Here is a 19,399-nt window from a genome sequence, read left to right as displayed (position 1 = left end):
TGCTACAAGGGGAAAACTGCTGAAAAATGCACTCTGATGGAACATTAAAACTGACAGGAGCAAAGCACAGTTGCTGCCCATCAAAGGTTCTTAGTTTGAACCTTCCTGGTCAGCTGGATCCTGACGTGAGATTGGTTGGACATTTCAAAGCTGACTGCAAGGTGTGTGGATGTGAGCATGAATGATTGTCTGTATTTAGCCCTGCCATTGTCACGGATTAGGTGTTTGCTGCCTCTTTCCCTGTGTCAGCTGGGATTAGGGTGCAGCGCAGCCCCCTGATGTCATGGTTGGATAAGAAGTTTAGAAAATGGATGTAGTGTGTCATTTTCAATCAAAATGAAGCTTTATACAAAACATAAAATATAAGCAACGTCAGCAGCATGGGGACATTCAGGTTGCTTTGCTCAGGAATTGCTTTTGCACCAATTAATAAAGAAATATACAAGTAATAGAGGTTGTTCAGGTATCTGATCAGGGCGCCTCCTGGATGCTGAAGAGATTATATCTCTCAGCTGGCTTTGGAACTGTTCATAATTATTGCCAGAAACCAAGTGTTTCCACAGTTCTGTAGTTTAGTTTACCCACTGTGCCTACATCTAGCTGCCCTTGTGATGAGTTCCTTGACTTTAGGTTTTCAGTCATGTGTAGTTTCTCCTCCTGTTTGTATCTTTGTTGAGAACATCCCGTGTCACCCCTAGGCCATCCATCGGTGGTAAGTTGAGTATAACTGATATAGGCTTTATAGTCCCTTATATTAACAGACTTGAATCAATAAGTAATAAGAATTGCATAGGCAGAGCATCTACAGCTCTAATGTAGAAAAGCTGACATTGGACCAACCTTTTGTTACTGAAAAGACTCTTAAAAGGAAACACGTCGCTCTCATATTATTTGTCTTTTTATCACCAAATATCTCTGCAAAAAGTTTTTTTTCTTCTTGTCGTGAATTATTCCTCATGCATCCACTCTCACACGCACACTGACATTTTCACTAATCACAGGGCTTCTTTCGAGCAGTCATTAAGCATCCTCTGAAAAAAGCCTCATCTCCTTAAATGTCAAAGAAATGAGAAGAAATTTCTAGTCTTTTATTTATGGGATGGATAAAGACGTCTGCGGCTTGTTATTAAAAGTGTTATCGTGTAACACTCAGATGTAATAATCACTGTTTTCTTAGTTATCGGTTTTAATAATGGTGGTTAGCAAATGTCAATAAAGAGCTGTGAGCAACATGAACCTTGAATACAAGAAAACGCTTAGTTTCATTGTGAAGGCAGCAGAGATGAGCTTTGTCTCATTTTTATTGTGTACATTCCTACGTGCAGGGATCACATGTCAAAGTCAGGAGCCAGTATCATCCTCTCGTATTTGTGGTAACAGAAGATGGAGGAGAAATGTAGGTTACTCAGTTCTCTAGAGAGGCCGGGGCTCCCCTGCTCACGTAATGGATCACTGGCAGCACGCCTTTTTTTAAATACAGAGAAGAGGGGACCTCGAGTTTGAAAATTGAGGGAAATCAAGTAAAAGCAGGCTCATCTGTAGCTTTCCCCTCTGATGGCGTCTAATAGTTGTGCTTATTTTTTCAGTTTGAGGCTTTTATATAAATGCGCTTCAGTGGATGGACAGTAAGGCCTCCAGCTTCGTCAGCATGCTCTATAACTCTGCTGGCCTACAGCTGATCCAGCAGTAGAGGAAACTCTGATCATAGCACATCATATAGCAGCTTAACAGCTCTCCAATGAGGCAACAATCACAGCATCTTATCAACAACAGGACGGCTGCCAATAACAAGCAATTTTTAGATTATTTGGCAACCTACATCTTTGCTCAGCATTTTTTCTCTCATCACACTTTTCTTAATCTTATCTGTTTCCCTTAAATTACTTTTAGTTCAAATCAATATTGAAGGTATAATTGATTTTTTTTCAATATTTATTTTGACAACAGAATATTTATTACCACTCAGGAGGTTTCTTCTCAAAGTGAATTATACTTTCTTAATGCCTTCACTTTGCACTCTCCTTGTTTTTTTGAGACTATAATTGAAACCCAAAAAGGCGGGCGCTCCAGAAACCTCGAGGAGCCAGATTTATTGCTTCTATAATCAGCGCACCAATTTTAAGCTGTCTGACATCATCAATAACCCTTTCAGCATTGCTAACTTGCATTAGGCAACACACAGTGCTTCTGTTCCACTGAGGATTTAAATGATTTATCATTATTATTGTGATTTCTACATTTATGTTCAATTTAATGACATCATCAAATCACCTTCTTTCATAAATACCTTAAATTTTTTAAGAGAACCAAAAGTGTTACATGCACACCCGTGCTATTTGTTTACATTCTTCCAGTGAGGTTTGCTCTTGTTCTGTGAGGAAATATGTTGGTTGGGATGTTGAAGCAGGGAGGCGATAAGAGGCAGTGAAAGTCTACGTTTCAGACATGGAAACAGCATGTAGGTCAGGGCCGGGTGAAGGAGTTCATATCATCAGCACAATCAGGTCAAGAGAGATGGCTCACTGTGTGTGTGTGTGTGTGTGTGTGTGTGTGTGTGTGTGTGTGTGTGTGTGTGTGTGTGTGTGTGTGTGTGTGTGTGTGTGTGTTGTATTTGTATCTCAGTGCTGATTCTCTTACAACATAGACATGGAGAAAGTTTGGGATATTTCCTGCCCTGGAACCATTTCAAGGCCTCCCACATTAATGTTTTAGACTCTCTTCCATTCACAGGAGAAGCCCGTCAGATACTTTTATGGCTGTTTTTAGAGAAGCTTTCACTTTCTTGTCCTTCCTAAATCTGTCAGCAAATGTTTGGAGAAAGGAATCTGTTGCCTGACGCTGCAGTAGAGCTCCCATTAAAGACCTTTTATTTTTTATTAATGTACTTAATTCACTTATGTTAGTTTCACAGAACAGAGGACCATGTGTGTGTTTACTTGTTTTGATGTTAGTGTGAAGACAGTGAGTGTCTGTATGTATATAATGACTTTATCTGAACCAGCCTGGTGTTTCCTGCCAAGTAAAAATAAAGTTAGATGTGCAGGCTTTGTGGAGGAAAGGAAGATGACAAAGAGCAAAAGGGGTCATCGTTTTATTACAGATGATCAAAACTACATGCAGTAAAGTCACACAATGTTTAAATGTTAGTTACACCATCATCATCATCATCATCATCATCATCATCATCACAGTTCTTCTTTTAAAGCAGAGAAAATGAAGGAAAAAATGTCTTTGTAAGTCTGACTTGCTCACACTGTAGATTTAGTTTATGGTTAATTTTTTGTGCATCTTTTACATTTTGAGGCCACTTTTCTCTCAGATTTATTTCTGCTCTCAGGTGTGAGGAACAAAATACAAATGATCTCATATGTTCTTAATGAACACTTGACGAGGATGGCTTTTTCCACTTTTTCATGCCTTTTTGGATAAACATGCATCATGTAGTTGAAATTCACAGCTGTGCAGACGGTTGTTTAGAGTGCATGCATGTGTGCGCGTAGAGAGAAGAGCTGGGAAAGGTGAAAAACATTTAAGGATTATTATCTCCAGTTATTAAACCAAACACTTAGACCTGGAGCTTTCCTGGCAGCGCCTTGCGGGTGAGTCAGCGAGTCAGACTCGATTGCGTGGAGATCATTCAGCTCTGGCGGCAGCAGGTAGCAGTCGAGTAAATGTTGGCGTCGCCACAAACCACCCTGGGGCTGAAACACAGGCAACACCTAACTAACACTGCCAAAGTCTGCTGTGTGGCATTTTTCTCTCCACCTGCCAACGAAACATTTGACTTTATGTCCAGACTCACTGTGAATTTACAGCAATGCAACAAATAGCAACTGATCCTATGAACTCAACCATTACATCAACACAACTCTTTTCTTTTTGTTTTAAACCCCAAGAATGTTAAAGGAGATCCAAAGACATTTTGCCACAGCTAAATAAAAACATATAGAGTGGGTGTGGGGGACAAAAAGTAGTTGTAAGCTTCTTTTAATGCAGTACAGAGCAGTACAGTTACCTCACAACTGCCTGTTTCCTTTTGCACCCTATGTTGAGTCCTGCATTAAAATATTTTAAAGGAGAAATCATTTAGATCAGAAATCATGTGACTAACTGAAGCTTCTTCAGTCCATTCAAATGATATAGTGGAAATACATGGTGGTAAGCGCTAGCTCGTCTGAGAAAGGAGGTTCTGGGTTCAAACCTGGCGTCCATCCAGAGATGTAAATGTCAGATTAACTGGTCATCCAACATAGTTATAGGTTTAAATGTTAATGGTTGTCTGTGTTTGCGCTATGAGGTGCAACCTTGCACTTGCCCCTTGTCAGCTTTGATAAGTTCTTGTTGCTGAGTAAAGCATGCTGTACATTTTTATATCCTGTCTGCTAAATGGTTTGATGTGACAAGCAGAGCACGAGTGTCTCTGTAATACTGACGCTGTCGAATTCACTCTGCAGAGGCTTTCATTTAAAGCTCATGCTTCTGGTAACATCCTGTATCTCCCAGGCTTGTTCAGTGCTCGCTCAGGCGTGTGCAGCCTATTGTGATGATTTTACATTTTAAATAATCTGTACGGCATGTTTACACTGACCTCAATTTGCAGTCAAACAGAGGTCAGAATGTGAATATATTAGCCTGCTTATAAGCCACACAGTTTAGCCCCATGACAACATATTCATACAGAATAAGGACACGCAGCACAGAGATGTAGTGCTAGGAAGAAGGTATTCTTTTCTCTCGGAAAATATCTATTTTTATTTTGGCAAAAGTTGCATCCTTACACATCTGAAGAAAGAGCAGGCAGAAGAAGTGGAGGGCGAGGGGAGGAAACACTGGGAGCTTTGTGAATACTGGAGAGGATAAAGAGAGACACTGCTGTAGTGACTGGACTCTGTTATTCAGACACTTTAGGTTGCACTGCCTGTCTGCTGAATCTGAATGTCAATGAAACCGACCAACAGCTGCTAGTTTTTCTGTGTACGTGAGTGAAAATTCAGTATTTTCCCACCAAATTACATTTTGAACTAATTGGGGGCTGTAAACACAGACCAGAATAAAAATATTTTAAAAGTAGTTTGTTAGTCTTAGACTGTATATAAAAGATGGTCATAGCTAATGCGATATCTCCCATCTTTGTGTTGCAATTTTGTTTTTGATGAGCATTAACCTCAGGGCACTGTATACACATAGTGTGCTGACTTTTCAATCATAAGGTGGCTTTAACATCTCTTTTACTCTTCATTGGACCATAAATTAAAAAACTAAACGTCAAGTTGCATTAAGTAAGACTTAAAACCATAAACTGAAATTTTTTTACTGAGGTCACAAATTAGGTTAGAAATGGGATAATTTTCTTATATATTTCTGTAACTAGAAGGACGTTTTTGTGCATATTTTTACAAGAGTTGCTACTCTTCTTCAGATTTTGGTTGTGACGTAATTACATCACATCCAATTAAATCACAAAAAAGGCTTTCTGACTTCAAAATTCCTCATGAATGCTGAACATTTAGGTTTTCTTGTTTTACTTACATGGAGATGCAGTAATGGAGAGACACAACAAATAAAGGATGGTTTGGAAATTATTTGTACAACAAAATAAGAAAGGAAATGACACAGTGTGATACATTTGCTCAGTGTGAGTGAGGCAGCAGCAGTGATAATTTATGCATATGAGCATCAGGACCTCAGATGTCTTTGCCTGCATGTAACTTAGGCGTCCGCCATCCTGCCTGCTGGATTTTTTTTTTTTTTTTTTTTTGCAGGCAAACTGAAAGGAAGCCTCGGCTCAAGGCCCTGGCTATTACCCTGTTGCCATGGTGACGTGGTCTACTCTGTTTCCATGGTTATGCAAGGCTAGGAGAAGCAATGGCGGCAGGGGTGAGAGAGACTGACACTGGATATAAAAGGGGCGCAAAACAAATAGCGAAGGAGTGAGAGAGTGTCCGAATTTTAATTTGGAGTGGAGAAAGGAGGGAGAGAGAGACCGAGGAGTGAATGATCGTGTGAGTTTAGAAAGTAATGAAGAGAGGAGAGAAATGGAGTCGGAGAGAGAGGGGGAGAATTTAAAGAGGGGAAAGAAAGGGTGACTCTGTGAATAGATGTGAGGGTGAAGGAGGTCATAACACAGAGAGGAGAATGATTAACAGGAGGATGAAGACAAGCACTGACAACTTAAAAAAAGAACTTGGAAAGAGAAATGAGCTCGAGGAACAAGACGGAAAAACAAAAGGAGAACGACTGCTATGAATGAGAAAGAAGTAAAGATGAGAGGAAACAGTAGAAGAGCTTAAAACAGAAAGAGATGGGACAAGATAGGATTGTAAAGAAAGAAGGAAGGGAATGAAGCAAGGAGACTAAAGGGAAATAAAAGTGATTGTGTGGTGAAAAGGAAACTTTGAAAGCAAGAGAAACATAAAGTTTAAAACAAGAAAAAAGTACCACCCAACAAACTTTTTTCGGTTGGCCGTGATGTGCCAGTAGGCTACATCCTCTAAGCACTATAAAGTTTTACAGGTTCTTTTTTCCTTTTTTGGGAGGAAAGCAAGTAGATAGTGTCTTTGGTATAAACTGTTCATGACCTGCCAATGCTCAAATGCCTTAAACCTGTACTTCTCCCAGTGTCCAGCAGGGGGCGACACCTGGCTGCAAAGAGAGGTCAAACTGTACAGAAATATAGCGGAAACTAGTTCTATTTCTATCTTATTCTGTGACCACAGTAAACATTTTTCTGTTAAATTTATGGTCTCAGTCACCAGTTTAAAGTCATGTTTATTACAACATGATGTTCATTTTGTCAGTGATGGGTTAATTTAGAGTAAAATGGGCAGCAAAGCAGGGTATACTTTAAGATGCACCAAGAGCTCGTAATGTATGGTTTCTAAAGACAAAATGTGTCTTAGAGTGTGATTGTGATAGATCTGTGATGACATGTACTGTAAGATACCTGCTGGTCTGGAAATCAACTGAATATAAAACTAAAAATAAACTTGACAGACGTTTTTAGCAGTGTCACATCCTGGGATTAATATCTCGTCTTATGGGGCTAAGTCAAACCAACAAAGATTTTTACAGCAGAGTGTTAAATGTGTTTTCAATTAAGACACTAAATCTATTCATTTACAGAAAAATATTATGGACACATTTAAATCTGTTCTTTTTTAAATTTTATGTTACAATGAAACTGAAACATAAGAAAACCAGGACAATTTTAAATAATCACATTTTGGACTAACAGTCTTTATAAATTAATAAGAGGTAAGCTAAAGTGGTTACTAGCATGAATCTACAAGTATTTGGATCAAAGCTAAAGCACTTACCCAAATTAGATGCATTAAACTGCTTCCCATGCCATTCATATTTTCTCATTGCATGATTGGAAACATCTGATGACAGACATCACCGATTACACTTGAACCAGTTAAGAGTTTATACTCAAGCTTTGTTGTTATAATCTTTTTAAATGCATTTTTATCTATGATTGAATTTGCTTATTTGTGAAAGTCAAAACAGTAGAGCAAAGGTCAGACCCTGTAAAGAGTCTTAACTTAAATCCAAGTCACTCACAATAGATTTGATTTAATCTCTCTGCTGGTTATTAAGGGCGCTCAGCTGCATTATTAGGAAGTAATTTACACAAAAATGCAGGCGTGGATAATGAGATCAGACTGTTTGATGTTAGCTTTCATTTTTTAGATGTTTCATGTGTAGGCACGTAAGCAGCAGAGAGGTTTCTGTGTGAAATGTTTGTGGCTGACGTTAAAGTTAGAAGCCAAGGTGGAGCTCTGCAGCTGAAGTGTTTGGTCATGCTGTTGTGTCGAAGACTTTGTGTACTTTTGGCACATTCACAGTGCAGCTGGACTCTGCATGCAGCACAGACACACAACAATACACATGCTAACAAACACACATGCAGAAGACTCGCACTGCGGGAAGAAAACAGTGAAAAATACACTTGAACACATATTTTACTACTTTTATTTATGTTCACGCTTATGTATTTACTATTAATACACATCATGACGTGAAGATGAAAACATACAAGTGGAGAAACAAACAAGAGGTCATTCAGGCCAACTCTGACTCATCTGTAATTTCCGTTCTCCACCACTAGACGGAGATATAAGGGTTTCACACACCGACAGGTTCATTTTTAGGAGGAATCACCTGCTTTTCCTCATTTTATCAGTGAAACTCTGTCTGGACTTTATAGAGAGTGAAAGATGTTTTTCTCTGGCTGTTCAATGCTGTAAAGTACAATAGAAACGACTGGACCATGAGACCAGAGTCACATTAGCCCGAGTTTATTTGTTTTTTAAGACAAAAACATCTGTTGGAATGTTTTTCTTTCAGTTCTCGCATTTTGGATTCATCTTCCTTGACTTCCTGTAGATACAGAGAGTGCCAGATCTGTATCCCTAAAGTGTCTGTTTGTGTTCACATCACTGGGGTAATGTTAATGTGATGTGTGTCGGTCCTGTAATGAGGGAGAGGCAGAGTGAGGAGACACAAACAGGATGTTAGAGTAATGAAAGATGGGGTCAGATCTCTGCAGAGAGACGAATCTAATCATTCACTTTGAAACTGATAATATCTTTGTGTAATTATTATAAAGAAATTAGTCTTTTTTTAAATCGCTTAAGGTGTTTTAAGCCAGACTAGTGATGCTTTTATAATTAACCAACATTTCCTTTGGTGCGGGAAAGCTCCTGAACGTTTTCCTTTTTGCACAAATAGGATGTTTTTTTATTGAACCTGTGACCTCCTACTTATTCTGCTACCTTCAGAAATGAGCTCTTGCAATGCAGCAAAGCAGTATATTTCTGCAGAGACTGCCAGTTTGTTGGTGTTGGCCTTGCTCACTGATGATGTGTTGAGATTAAAGGCTTCAAGGAAGGAAGGAAAAGAGGGTCACAGTAAGATGTATGAATGGCTCCTGGGTCATCGAACCGCTGATATGATAAATGTTGTATGAGCTTGTGAGGCTGGTTTATTTACTGCCACTTTCACTTTTTCCTTTTATCTTTTGTCATGTTACATGGTTTAAATTCATCTGAGTACACATGTGTGCATGCATGTCGTAAATGATGATATGCAGCTACTTCCAGACCTGTTACAGCAGCCGTGACCCACACATGACAGACGGACAGTAAAATACCCGTTCAAACACACTTCAGTATTCAGTACATACACATATTCTTCCTGTTTGCATTCATTTGATTAGAAAAGGGGCAAAATGAAAAGGCTAAAATACATGAAATATCCTCTTTATATATTTAGAGAGAGATGAATTTCTAAATTTGCTTGAAAAGGTTAGGGATCTTAAAAATGTTCCTTATAGGCCCTTATAGGGCCCCATTACATTTCCAAATGATATCCATGTATTAAACTAAGGACGTAATCTAGAATTTATAGGGTGAGAAGGGAGGATACTTTCCATGTGCACACTCAAAAACAAAGAAATCTTGCAAATTGAAGATATTTAAATGCATTATATTCACAGGCTGCATCGTAATTTAATGATGTGCATACTGAACTTATCGACAATAATGCTGATATTTTAATTTCTATTTATTTGTGCATAAGTATGGCTGCCCTGCTGCTGTGTTATCCACTCTCCTGTTGACTTTATTCCCGTAAGTAATAACTGAGACCACCAACAGCTCCAGCAGCAAAGCTCTGAATTTCACATTCAGTGAATGTAAGCGTCTTTGCTGTTCCTCTCATTGCCATCTGAATAACCTGGTGGTGTAAACACAGTTTTTTATGTGATTTACTTTCCATTCATGGCTGCAGACATGAGTGGAAATATGCTGCATTCCTGCCCTTTTATGTATCTGGCTCTTGATTTCCCAGTCACTGGTCATCTGCCTTGTGGGGCCATTCATGCATCTTTTATTTGTGTTTCGATCTAATATTGACTTCAGACAGACATCTACAATCTACACCTGCCTCCACTCTTGACATCTCCACCTCTTTCACTCTGTGGACTCTAGTTTCCAACCACATAAATGTATGTTTTTCTTCTGACAGAATGGGGATGGTACTGTGATTTACATAAAGATTATCTTTATGTGTCTTTGTGGGATTAAATGACATAATCTCTACACCAATGATGCTGCTTTATGGACTGTGACCTCACTGGCATTGAGAGATTATCCACAGCAGGACAGGGCAGACACACAGATTACTTAACATAAAATACATATTTAATAGCGTCAAATACAGAACAATGAGATGTGACTGTTTTTCAATTAAATATAATCACCTAGTTTTACCGTTTCCTGTGTCTGGAGAAGCTTATAAGTTTTGGTTTAAAAGCTTGTTAACAAGGTGTTGTTTAAAATTTTATTATTTCGCCAGAGCTCCTGGTTTTGTATGTTTACTTAGCCTTTAGATGGCACTGTGCTCCATTCATTCAGTCCACTCCTTTAAACAGTCTTGAGTTTATTTAGTGTGTTTTACAAGTTGTTTGCAGAATTTTTCAGAAATAAAAAATCAAAATGCATCTACTTGTTACTACAGTGACTACCTATCATGGCAAAAATGCAATGCGGTTGCAAATCCTCATGCATGATGAATTAGTTGGGGGTTGACAATTGTAGAAAAATGACTTAACAAGCCTGCAGGGACCACAAGGGATCAGGGAGCTTTTGAGACAGACCTTCTGTTAATATTAGCTTATGGGGGTGAAATCAGGGAACTGCAAAAAGACACAAATGACAAACAGACTGTGAAGTGATTCAAATATGACAGTCTGAAAACAACGATTTATACCGTATGCTTGTGAGATGCATCTGAAAAAGGTTAAAACTGAAAAAAACAAAAAAAAACAAAAAACACCTGTAGAGAATTAAAATGATTACACAGAGAAGGATGACTTCTGAAAGTAAACTCAAAGCAATCACAAAGAAACACAAAATAACTGGGGGGGGAAACTACAGCCAAAAGGAAACAAAAAAATGGTTCAAAACAAGGAACAGAAATAAAACATGACTATTGAAGGAAAAATTAAAACCACCAAAAAGACAAAAAGATTTCTAAAATATACAAAATGACTCAAACAAAATTCAAAGTTATGCTGAAAAATTAACAGAGAGAGACATAAAATTACAAAAGGACTTCTCTTGAGTTGTGGGGGACTTTAACATGTACCAAAAAAAATGTTAAAAACTGACAAATTTAATTAATCACAAGTGTCAAACATAAGGCCCGGGGGCCAGAATCGGCCCACCGAAGACCATGGAGCCCGCTGAACTATTTTGGAAATTGTGAATGAGCTCATAGATTTTTTACTTTTAACTGTATTTGCATTGGTTTTACAGCTTTTTCCTACATATAAAGACTGCCACCATGGCTCTTCATGCCACACCAAAGTAAATAGATAAACAATAAGAATTAAAATGGAGAAAATGTCCTGTTTTTTCCGCTATGTGAATAAATGTGAATTACTCTCCTGGGCAATGAGGTACTAAAATAACAGAAAGTACTAGAACTTTCTGTTATTTTACACATTAGTTAATTGTGCCGACAGATTTCTTTCATTTACTGAAGCAGAATTTCTTCATCTTGGAGTAAAAATGAAAAAAAGAAGAAATTCCACTTTAATCACATTAAATGGGGGTTAAATGTATTTAGTCTGAAAAAACAGGGTTATATGTGGCCCACGATACAAAATGAGTTTGACATCCCTGGTATAGATTTTCAGTTCAGCAGTTTAACGGAAAATAACGTTAAGTGTTAGCATGCTACATGTAGTTTTCAATCAGGGGGTTATTGCTTTAGTAAGCTGGTTTAATATCCGTCACAGTGGGAAATGATAAACAATATTTTAAAACACCTGAACAAGATTTGTCACTGAGCCACTACCTCCGTCTGAGGGCGCTCCAGCTCCATTTTCCACCTGTTCAGCTAGGCTAGCTAGCTCTTCCCCACCGGCTCTACAAATTCCTGTGGCGGAGGTTCCTGGCGCGGCCGGTAGAGAGGGATGGAAGACAGCCACTGCAGGAAGGACCGAGAAACCTGAGCATAGGAGGGAGAGAGACACACGCACACACATTCACACGGACCCAGGGGCCGCAAAGCCTCGGACAGAAGCAGCCATTACGACTGGGAAGCATGCTGGGAGCTCGCCCGGCTCTTTTCGGATCCACAGGACGCTGCCGACTCAGCCTCGGATAGAAAGCCCGAGCCCGGATACGGTTTGGTTTGGAGCTCCGGACGGAAAGAGACACACGGCCCCCTCCCGTCACTAGGATATACTCCCTCCCTCCCTCTCTCTCTCTCACACACACGCACAGGAGGCACAAAAAGCAGCAGTCACCGGGTGGAAGGCGATATTTAAGGAGGGACTGGCCGGAGGAAACGCACCGAGCGATGCGACCGTGTGGCCCCGCACCCACACGTACACTGACGGCTGTCATGGATAGATAGCGTTTATGTAACCTTCATTTAAGTAGATTTTCACAGATAGACGCTCACTGAGGCTTTTTGTTGTCCTTTATTTTCTCTCAAGTGTCCCTGAGGATTATCTAACCGCGCTCCAGAAGTGAGCTGCGGGGCTTTTGGTGTGCGCCAATGCATCATATTCACTAGTTTCACGCACCGTGGTGTTTGTATTGGACACCGGAGGAGGGAGAAGGAAGCACAGGGAGCCGGAGCTGGGGTCCGGACGGGCAGCAGAAGCAGCAGCAACACCAGCGGAACGGGTTACTGCGGTAGTCCGCAGGCCGACCCCTCTCTTCTTCACAAGCCGGCTTGTGAGCCACCATGGCCGGTTTCGTACCGGGTCTGCTGCCTTCAAACCACTCACAGGAGAAGGAGTTCGCCCAGGCGTATGAAGATGTGCTGGAGAGATATAAAGGTAAATGTACAGAGGTCTTCAGCAGGATGCAAGAGGATAATATGAAAAAAAGCTCTCCCACGGGGAATAGTTAAGGCGTTTGTTTGTATTGTCAGGGAATGAAAGGGAAAATGATGAAAGAAACTCCGAGATTATGTCTGAAAGTGTAAGTGGGTTTTTAGGCACGCAGCCAGCACCACTCTGCCAGTTTCATAATCTGGATTTTTTCCTTGTATTTTGGATAAGCAAAGCAGGACTTCTAGCCTTGCCACATTGTTGGCCTCCACAGTGCATGCCCTGACTCCCTCCTAATCACTTGTGTGCTTTTGAGACACCAGAGGAAGCAGTTTTATGAAGTTCTCCCAGCCCACTCCTGTAAGGAGTTTTCCCCACATGGCCTCGGGTTTCGCCTTGTTTGCTGTTTAGCCTGTAAATATCAAAGCTGCTGCTGTGCAGGGCACCGGGATGGTTTGAGTTTGCTGTGATGTGGCTTTAAAACACTTTAAGGTGAAGAAAACAATCATTATATTTATTTTTCTGTGTGTGTATGTGTGTCTGCCCTGCAGCAGAGGTCTTACAACCAAAGGCTGAGACTTGCTATTTTATAATACCGGTGACAGGGGCGCTTTAAAAATGAATGCCTCTGCTGAACTTGACTGTTGGGAGGAGGTGTGTGTGTGTGTGTGTGTGTGTGTGTGTTACAGAGGGACAGAATGGGGATGCAGACAGCCAATAGACTTGGGTCACATCTGTGATGCTGGCACTGATGAAAAGGAGGCGGTTTTGAATTATTGATTGTTATAATGAAACTAAACTCCTCTGGGTTTGGGACATAGCCTCCATGTGCTGCTGTCAAATATGTGAGAGGAGGAGGGAGGTTGAGATGAGGAGTTTCATATCCGAGCCTCCAACATAAAGTATGTGTTCAACACACCTGTCTAAGCACAAAGAAAGAAGCCCTTTGGGAGGTTTCACTAACAGTTTGCAATATCTTTTCTATGCCAACACTTTGCTTAACTTATCTCTCACTCCGTGCAATAACCTGTCTACAGAAGGAAATATGCAGACTTTATTTACTCGAGCCATAATATGTAACCGTCTCCTCTTGTAAACGACACATCAGTGAAGTTTTGCTGCAAATATTGGTCTTCCTTTCTTGTACGTGCACTCATTCAGGCTCATATCATGCAATAAAAAGCAGAAAATTCAGTTACATTTAGTTTGCACATGTATATTATTATTTTTAGCCTTTCTAGCACTCCGACTATATTGTTCAACAAAACCCACTTATAACTCAAACTGCTTAGAACAGCTTAACTTTCTTAGTGTTATATTTTATATATGCGCAGGGTTTTCTGTTTTTCTGTCTGGCATTAATGGCTGCTTTAGTGCTAAAATAAATCCACATATTATAGGTGTTCGACTTCCTCGGGAGCCAATGGGGCTTCTATTAAATCTGCCTCGCTCTCACTCACAGAGAACAGCTCATTCGGGATGGATTCGACAGTCCATTTCTCATCCTGAAGAGAGCAATTGCTCTCCGTTTAAGTGCTTCACGTTGATCGCAGCCATCGTCCAGTTTTATCTGCGAGCAGGATGGCTTTACTTTGATAAACAAATAAGGTGCATCAGAGCTGTTTTTTTTTCCCATGTGAGATTAAAAGGAAGGGAATGTGAGCACATTGATTAAAGTGGAGCTGAACGTGGGTCTCTGAGGGCTCTTTCCCCCCCATTGGAAATGTCAATGCATAATAGCCCAACAGCTCCATCATATGTCAGTCCCCTCCAAATGTGGTATTGATATAACCACATGCCTGCTGTTAGCCCTTTATCTGACAGGAGCAAGCAGTGACCTGGGAGCTGTTTTGGTAAATGTAGAGGTAAAGTTCAGGATGTTTAATTAGTATCTGCACAAGCACGATCTCAGCTCACCTCCTTCATCAGTGAGAGGATCACTCCAGCTATGCTGTGTGTAGAAATCCAGAAGCTGCAAAGCAAAACATCTGAATTTTAATATTTCCTTGAAAAACTGTTTATGCCCTTATTTTGATACAAGCAAAGCAGCTATGCATAATTTGGAGGGTTTTTTTTGTTTGTTTGTTTGTTTGTTTGTTTGTTTTGGCTGCTATTCCTGCAGCCGTGATCAGTTGATGCATTTAATGCTGCAAAACATTTTATTAATGCAAAATAGTTAGCCATCACATTCACGCCCATCCCCTCGATTAATGTTATTAAACAAAACCAAGCAAAAAGAGGCAAAAGCACGTGTGGAGAACTGTGCAGCTAGTGTTGATGGAGGAGAGAGACCCCCCCCCCCACACACACACACTTACTTTATATTCATGCAGGTGACCCTCTGCAGCCAATCAGCGCTAGTGATAAACCGGAACAGCCAGAGGATAAATGTGCAGGTGCACTGAGGTGTGCCTAACACGTTGTCTCCATGTAGATGCGTTGTAATTTCCCACAGGTACAGTAACAGAAATTGGTATTGATACAGTTTGTTACGCTCTCTGTTTCCACTTGGATGCCTTATATTACAGGGCTGCCCTTAGCCAGCATTGCTATCATGGTTTTACTGCACTGCTCCTGGTTTCAGAATCGTTTTTCTCCTAATAACAAAAAGTCCAGTGATGCCAAATGTGCTTGTCCTGAGTGTTGGTTTCAAACGCTACATAAACAGGGAGTGCAGTCCTGACAGAGAATGTGAGCATCAGGTTCCAAAACATTTTGCCACACACTTGATAAGTTGATAAAGTTAATCACAGTACACATAGTCTCTATCATTCTGATATATATTCACTCCACTCCACAAACAATCTCTAAACACAACAGCTCCACGTGGGGATCGCGGTACTGTAGTAATGTGGACGTTTTCGACCTGTTTCTGGGTTATAGCACTCCTGTTAGACTGAGGTCTGTTTTCTGGCCCTGTGAGGCTGCAGGTTTTCAACCCTTCCAAGCGTCGCAGTCCCAGCTCGCCTCCTTCATCAGTGCTATAATGAGGCTGTAACCCTATAGGCTAAACCCTGTGTCCTCTGCACTCACTCCACAACAATAGGACCTGTGCTGCTGCTCCTGCTGCTGTGTGTCACTGCCTAATCACGTTTTGCTCTTTGAGGTGTCAGCATGTCTACTGTCTTGAGCGATATCAAGTTTCCCCCTGTCATTTACCCTTTTACGTTGTCATGCCTGTTCCCCTCTGTCCCCTGATAGCTGGGATTATAGTGGTTTCTATGGTCTGCTGATCCTGTAAACAGCGTTCCCGTATGTATGTAAGTGTTCGTTACTTTGTCACCTGTGACTAAGTCACTCAGAGATATATAGGGAGAAATGGGAACTTGGCGTCCTGCTCGCTGTAGCATCACGTCACTGAAACTGGAGGTCGACATGTGATAGGGTTTAAATCATTCACAGGCAGCGGGTGCGGTGTTTGTGTGTGTTTGTATTTTTCTTGGCATTTGTGTTCGCAGCCATGAGTGTAACTGCTGTGTAACAATGACAGGATATCTAAAGCAAGAGTGACAAGGTCATACATGGAAAAATACTGGAACACTCAGAAACACTCATAGACGTACTGTGAGTCAGTGGCAAAGCAGATGGTTTCAGGCACATTAACACCAACATTTGAGCATTATGTTTACTCAAGAAGCTCTGTAATTACCACATATGAAGCAGCACTCTATGGATTTCTGCTTCTCTGCTTTTTTTTTCACTCTAATAATCCTAATTAGACATGTATAATAACACTTATGTAAGCTTAAGAGCAGCTTAAAAGCAAAAAGTGTTCATTAAAACATGACGGGTCAGGTAGAGTGTCACGAAAATCCTTTCGGAGCCGAATATAAGCCGGGAAACCTGGAAGGAAGCAGAACAATCTCAGAGCTTAGAAGAAGAAGATTGTCAGGAAATCCGCCGACTTAAATATAGATTGTAGGAAATGTGTTTCTGACCTACAAATCTACTTAAAATTCAATTCAGATGCTGCTTTTGTGTAGATAAACTCCATGTTTTTCCACATTAAGGCTTTTATGTAATATGTCGAGTGTGTGTGGTCCTCTGCGTCTATCACGATATCCGCTCTGTACTGTATACTTACCACCTCTAATTCATCCGTCTACAGGCAGTGCCAACTTCTGGCAGCTCAGTGCTCCTGCTGCCCTCTGTGTGTGTGTTTGTGTGGTAGAGAAGCAAACATTCAGTGTCATTTTTCCACCCCTCAGGATTAATGTTTTACTGTACTGTTTGTAAGTCATGCAGGGTCACACACGAGTTCACTGATACTTTTCTTTTCTTTTCTAAATGTCATCAGCGCTGACATTCACACAAGAGAAATCAAAGGTGATGAATTTTGTCAACAAATGTAGCAGCCTTTCACTCCCCAAAAGCTCAGGATTTCTCCTGTTTATGTGACCTATTCACATATATAAACCATATTCCCTGCTCCTCAGGGTACATGTTGCTACCTCAATATGTGTGTGAAAAGTGCTCATGTTCCTGAGCTAAATGTGGCAACATTGATCAATACTGAAAGACCAAGTAATATGATACTAATATTACTGCAATATTAAGTCATATAAAGCACAAGACAGTTGATAATATACAAATTCACAAGCATTTTTCTTCATTTTCCTGTTTCTAAATGGACTTCTTGACTGACTGTGCATAGAAAGATTGCTCTGTATATAGTTGGGGCAGTGAAATTTGGATATGGTGCTATAGTCGGTGCCTTTAATTAAATAAATAAATAAATAAAACAAAGCACCAAAATCAACAAAGTTTAAAGCACTTTTTGCTTGAAATGATTAGTCTGGACGACACAATTTTCAAACACTATAAAACAAAATTGGATGTAATAATAGTGACTTATTACCCAGCCCCACTGGAGCCTGTAAAATTACAGTATTTCCATCCCTGGTCATGTACTCTGGCTTCATTCTTACACACACACACACACACACAACGTCAAGGGCTTAGACAGAAAGACACAGGAAGTGCACAGAGTAACAGGAAGGGTTTGGAGTTGAGTGTTTGCTGACGTCCTACATTTTCATTGAGTTCAGGAAGTGTTGGGGCAGCTCTTCCCTTCTTTCCAGATCTCTCTTAGTACCGCCCTCTCTCCTCCTCCACACACATGTGCTTTGCCATCTTGTGAATCCTATTAAACTGTATCTGTTCCTGCTTTGAATATGCCATCAGCTCGGTCTGTTTGCTTTCTCTGTGCCTCTCAGAGAAATGTTCTGCTCCTGGAATAATGTGATCCCATTTAAGGTAAAATCAGAGTTTGAAATGTCGAGATTAGACGGTGGAAAAAGTCAGAGGAAAATTATTCTTTACTTCCGCGGACTGGTAATTAGACGATTGATCTCTGACACTGGAGGAAGTACAGGATCCATTAGAGAAGCAGGAGAGGAAAAGCAGTCAAAAACATAGAGATGGAGACAAACAGCTGCAGTCTCAGGAGAGGAAGAAGGACAGAGCAGTTTAACAGAAGACCACAGATGATGGACAGACAGACAGGAGGAGAGGCAGACATGGGACCTATGCGCTGGTCCCAGAGTTGGATCATTGCAGCTGGATTTTTCCATGTGGCCTAGTTTTTGCTTTCCAGCTCCCTCAGTCCTGGTCTCCTCTCGCAGTAGATCTCTGCCCCCAAGAACACAACCTCCTCCTCCTCTTCGTCCTCCTTCACTTCTCTCTTGTTTCTCTCAGTCATTGAGCACAGTCTCCGTCCTTCAGATCTTACTGTGCTCTAACCAGATCATCAATTACTCTGCTGCACTAAAGCAGCTTTTCTTCACATTTTAATATTAAACATCTCGTGGCTGCTCTGCTCTGCTACTAAAACGGTTTCTTTTTCCAGCCATGCCTCCGTCTCTCTTCTCTCCCTTCTTGGTATTGATTTTTTTTTTTTTTTCCTTCTCCCGTCTCGCATTCAGCCTCCTCCTTGTCTGCCTTTTCCTCGCATTCTCACTTGCTTATTTCATTACCTCCTAATTATTCTGCTCTGTCTCTCTATCCTTCTGTTCTTTCTCTTTCCCCGCCTCCTCCCCTCCCTGCTCCACCCTCCCATCCTTTCCCACATTACTTCCTGTTTAGTCACATTCTCCAGCAGCACCTGATCGTGTCGGCAGGAAAACCAAGCGCTGCCAGAGCTGCGGCAGGCAGAACCAAACGCTGGCCGAGCTAGAAAGCCTGCACTGCTAACTGCAGATGGAGAGCGAAGGGAGGCTGGGCGGAGGGGGGCTTCGGGGACATCTCCTGGGCCTTTCTGCCCCGCTGTGTTGTTGTTGTTAATGCAGTGAGGTTGAACCTCAGAAATGTGGGAAACTGTTTACACTCGGCAATCTTTTGGATGCTCATAACTGAGGGAACATTTAGGATGCTTTGAAGAATATTAAAGCACATAAATTAAGAAGAGAATATGAAGGAAAACGGAAATGAAATCCAGCACCAGAGGAGATAAATTCCAGGCATATCAGTGGCAGCAAAAGTAATTAAGCGATAAAACCATGCACTTCTTCTGTTTTTCAGTCCCTTTTATAGTAACATGCAAAAGTT

The 19,399-nt window shown here is 40.8% G+C and overlaps 1 protein-coding gene and 1 long non-coding RNA gene across 13 annotated transcripts in view; one reads left to right on the top strand and one right to left on the bottom strand.

Annotated features, from left to right (window-relative positions):
- macf1a (microtubule actin crosslinking factor 1a) overlaps positions 1 to 19,399 on the top strand; it is a 229,375-nt gene that overhangs the window by 10,719 nt on the left and 199,257 nt on the right. Inside the window, exon 1 of one of the 12 annotated variants that reach the window (XM_040020877.1) lies at positions 11,971 to 12,859. The exons of the other annotated variants lie outside the window; for them this stretch is intronic. Coding sequence (XP_039876811.1) covers positions 12,766 to 12,859 — 94 coding nt within the window. The 5' untranslated portion in view covers positions 11,971 to 12,765. Of the gene's footprint in view, positions 1 to 11,970; positions 12,860 to 19,399 lie in introns of those variants that run through there. 12 annotated transcript variants of the gene reach the window in all.
- LOC120726886 lies at positions 3,922 to 7,538 on the bottom strand. Its single transcript, XR_005694394.1, has 3 exons — positions 7,527 to 7,538; positions 6,236 to 6,240; positions 3,922 to 4,033 (listed from the first exon to the last, which is right to left on the bottom strand). It is a non-coding gene; the product is annotated as an uncharacterized LOC120726886 (long non-coding RNA).

The sequence above is a fragment of the Simochromis diagramma genome, unplaced genomic scaffold (assembly GCF_900408965.1).
Source record: "Simochromis diagramma unplaced genomic scaffold, fSimDia1.1 OVJJ01000753.1, whole genome shotgun sequence".
Classification (NCBI taxonomy): domain Eukaryota; kingdom Metazoa; phylum Chordata; class Actinopteri; order Cichliformes; family Cichlidae; genus Simochromis; species Simochromis diagramma.
Note: the sequence above shows the minus strand (reverse complement) of the source record. Positions and strands in the feature narration are given on the sequence as shown.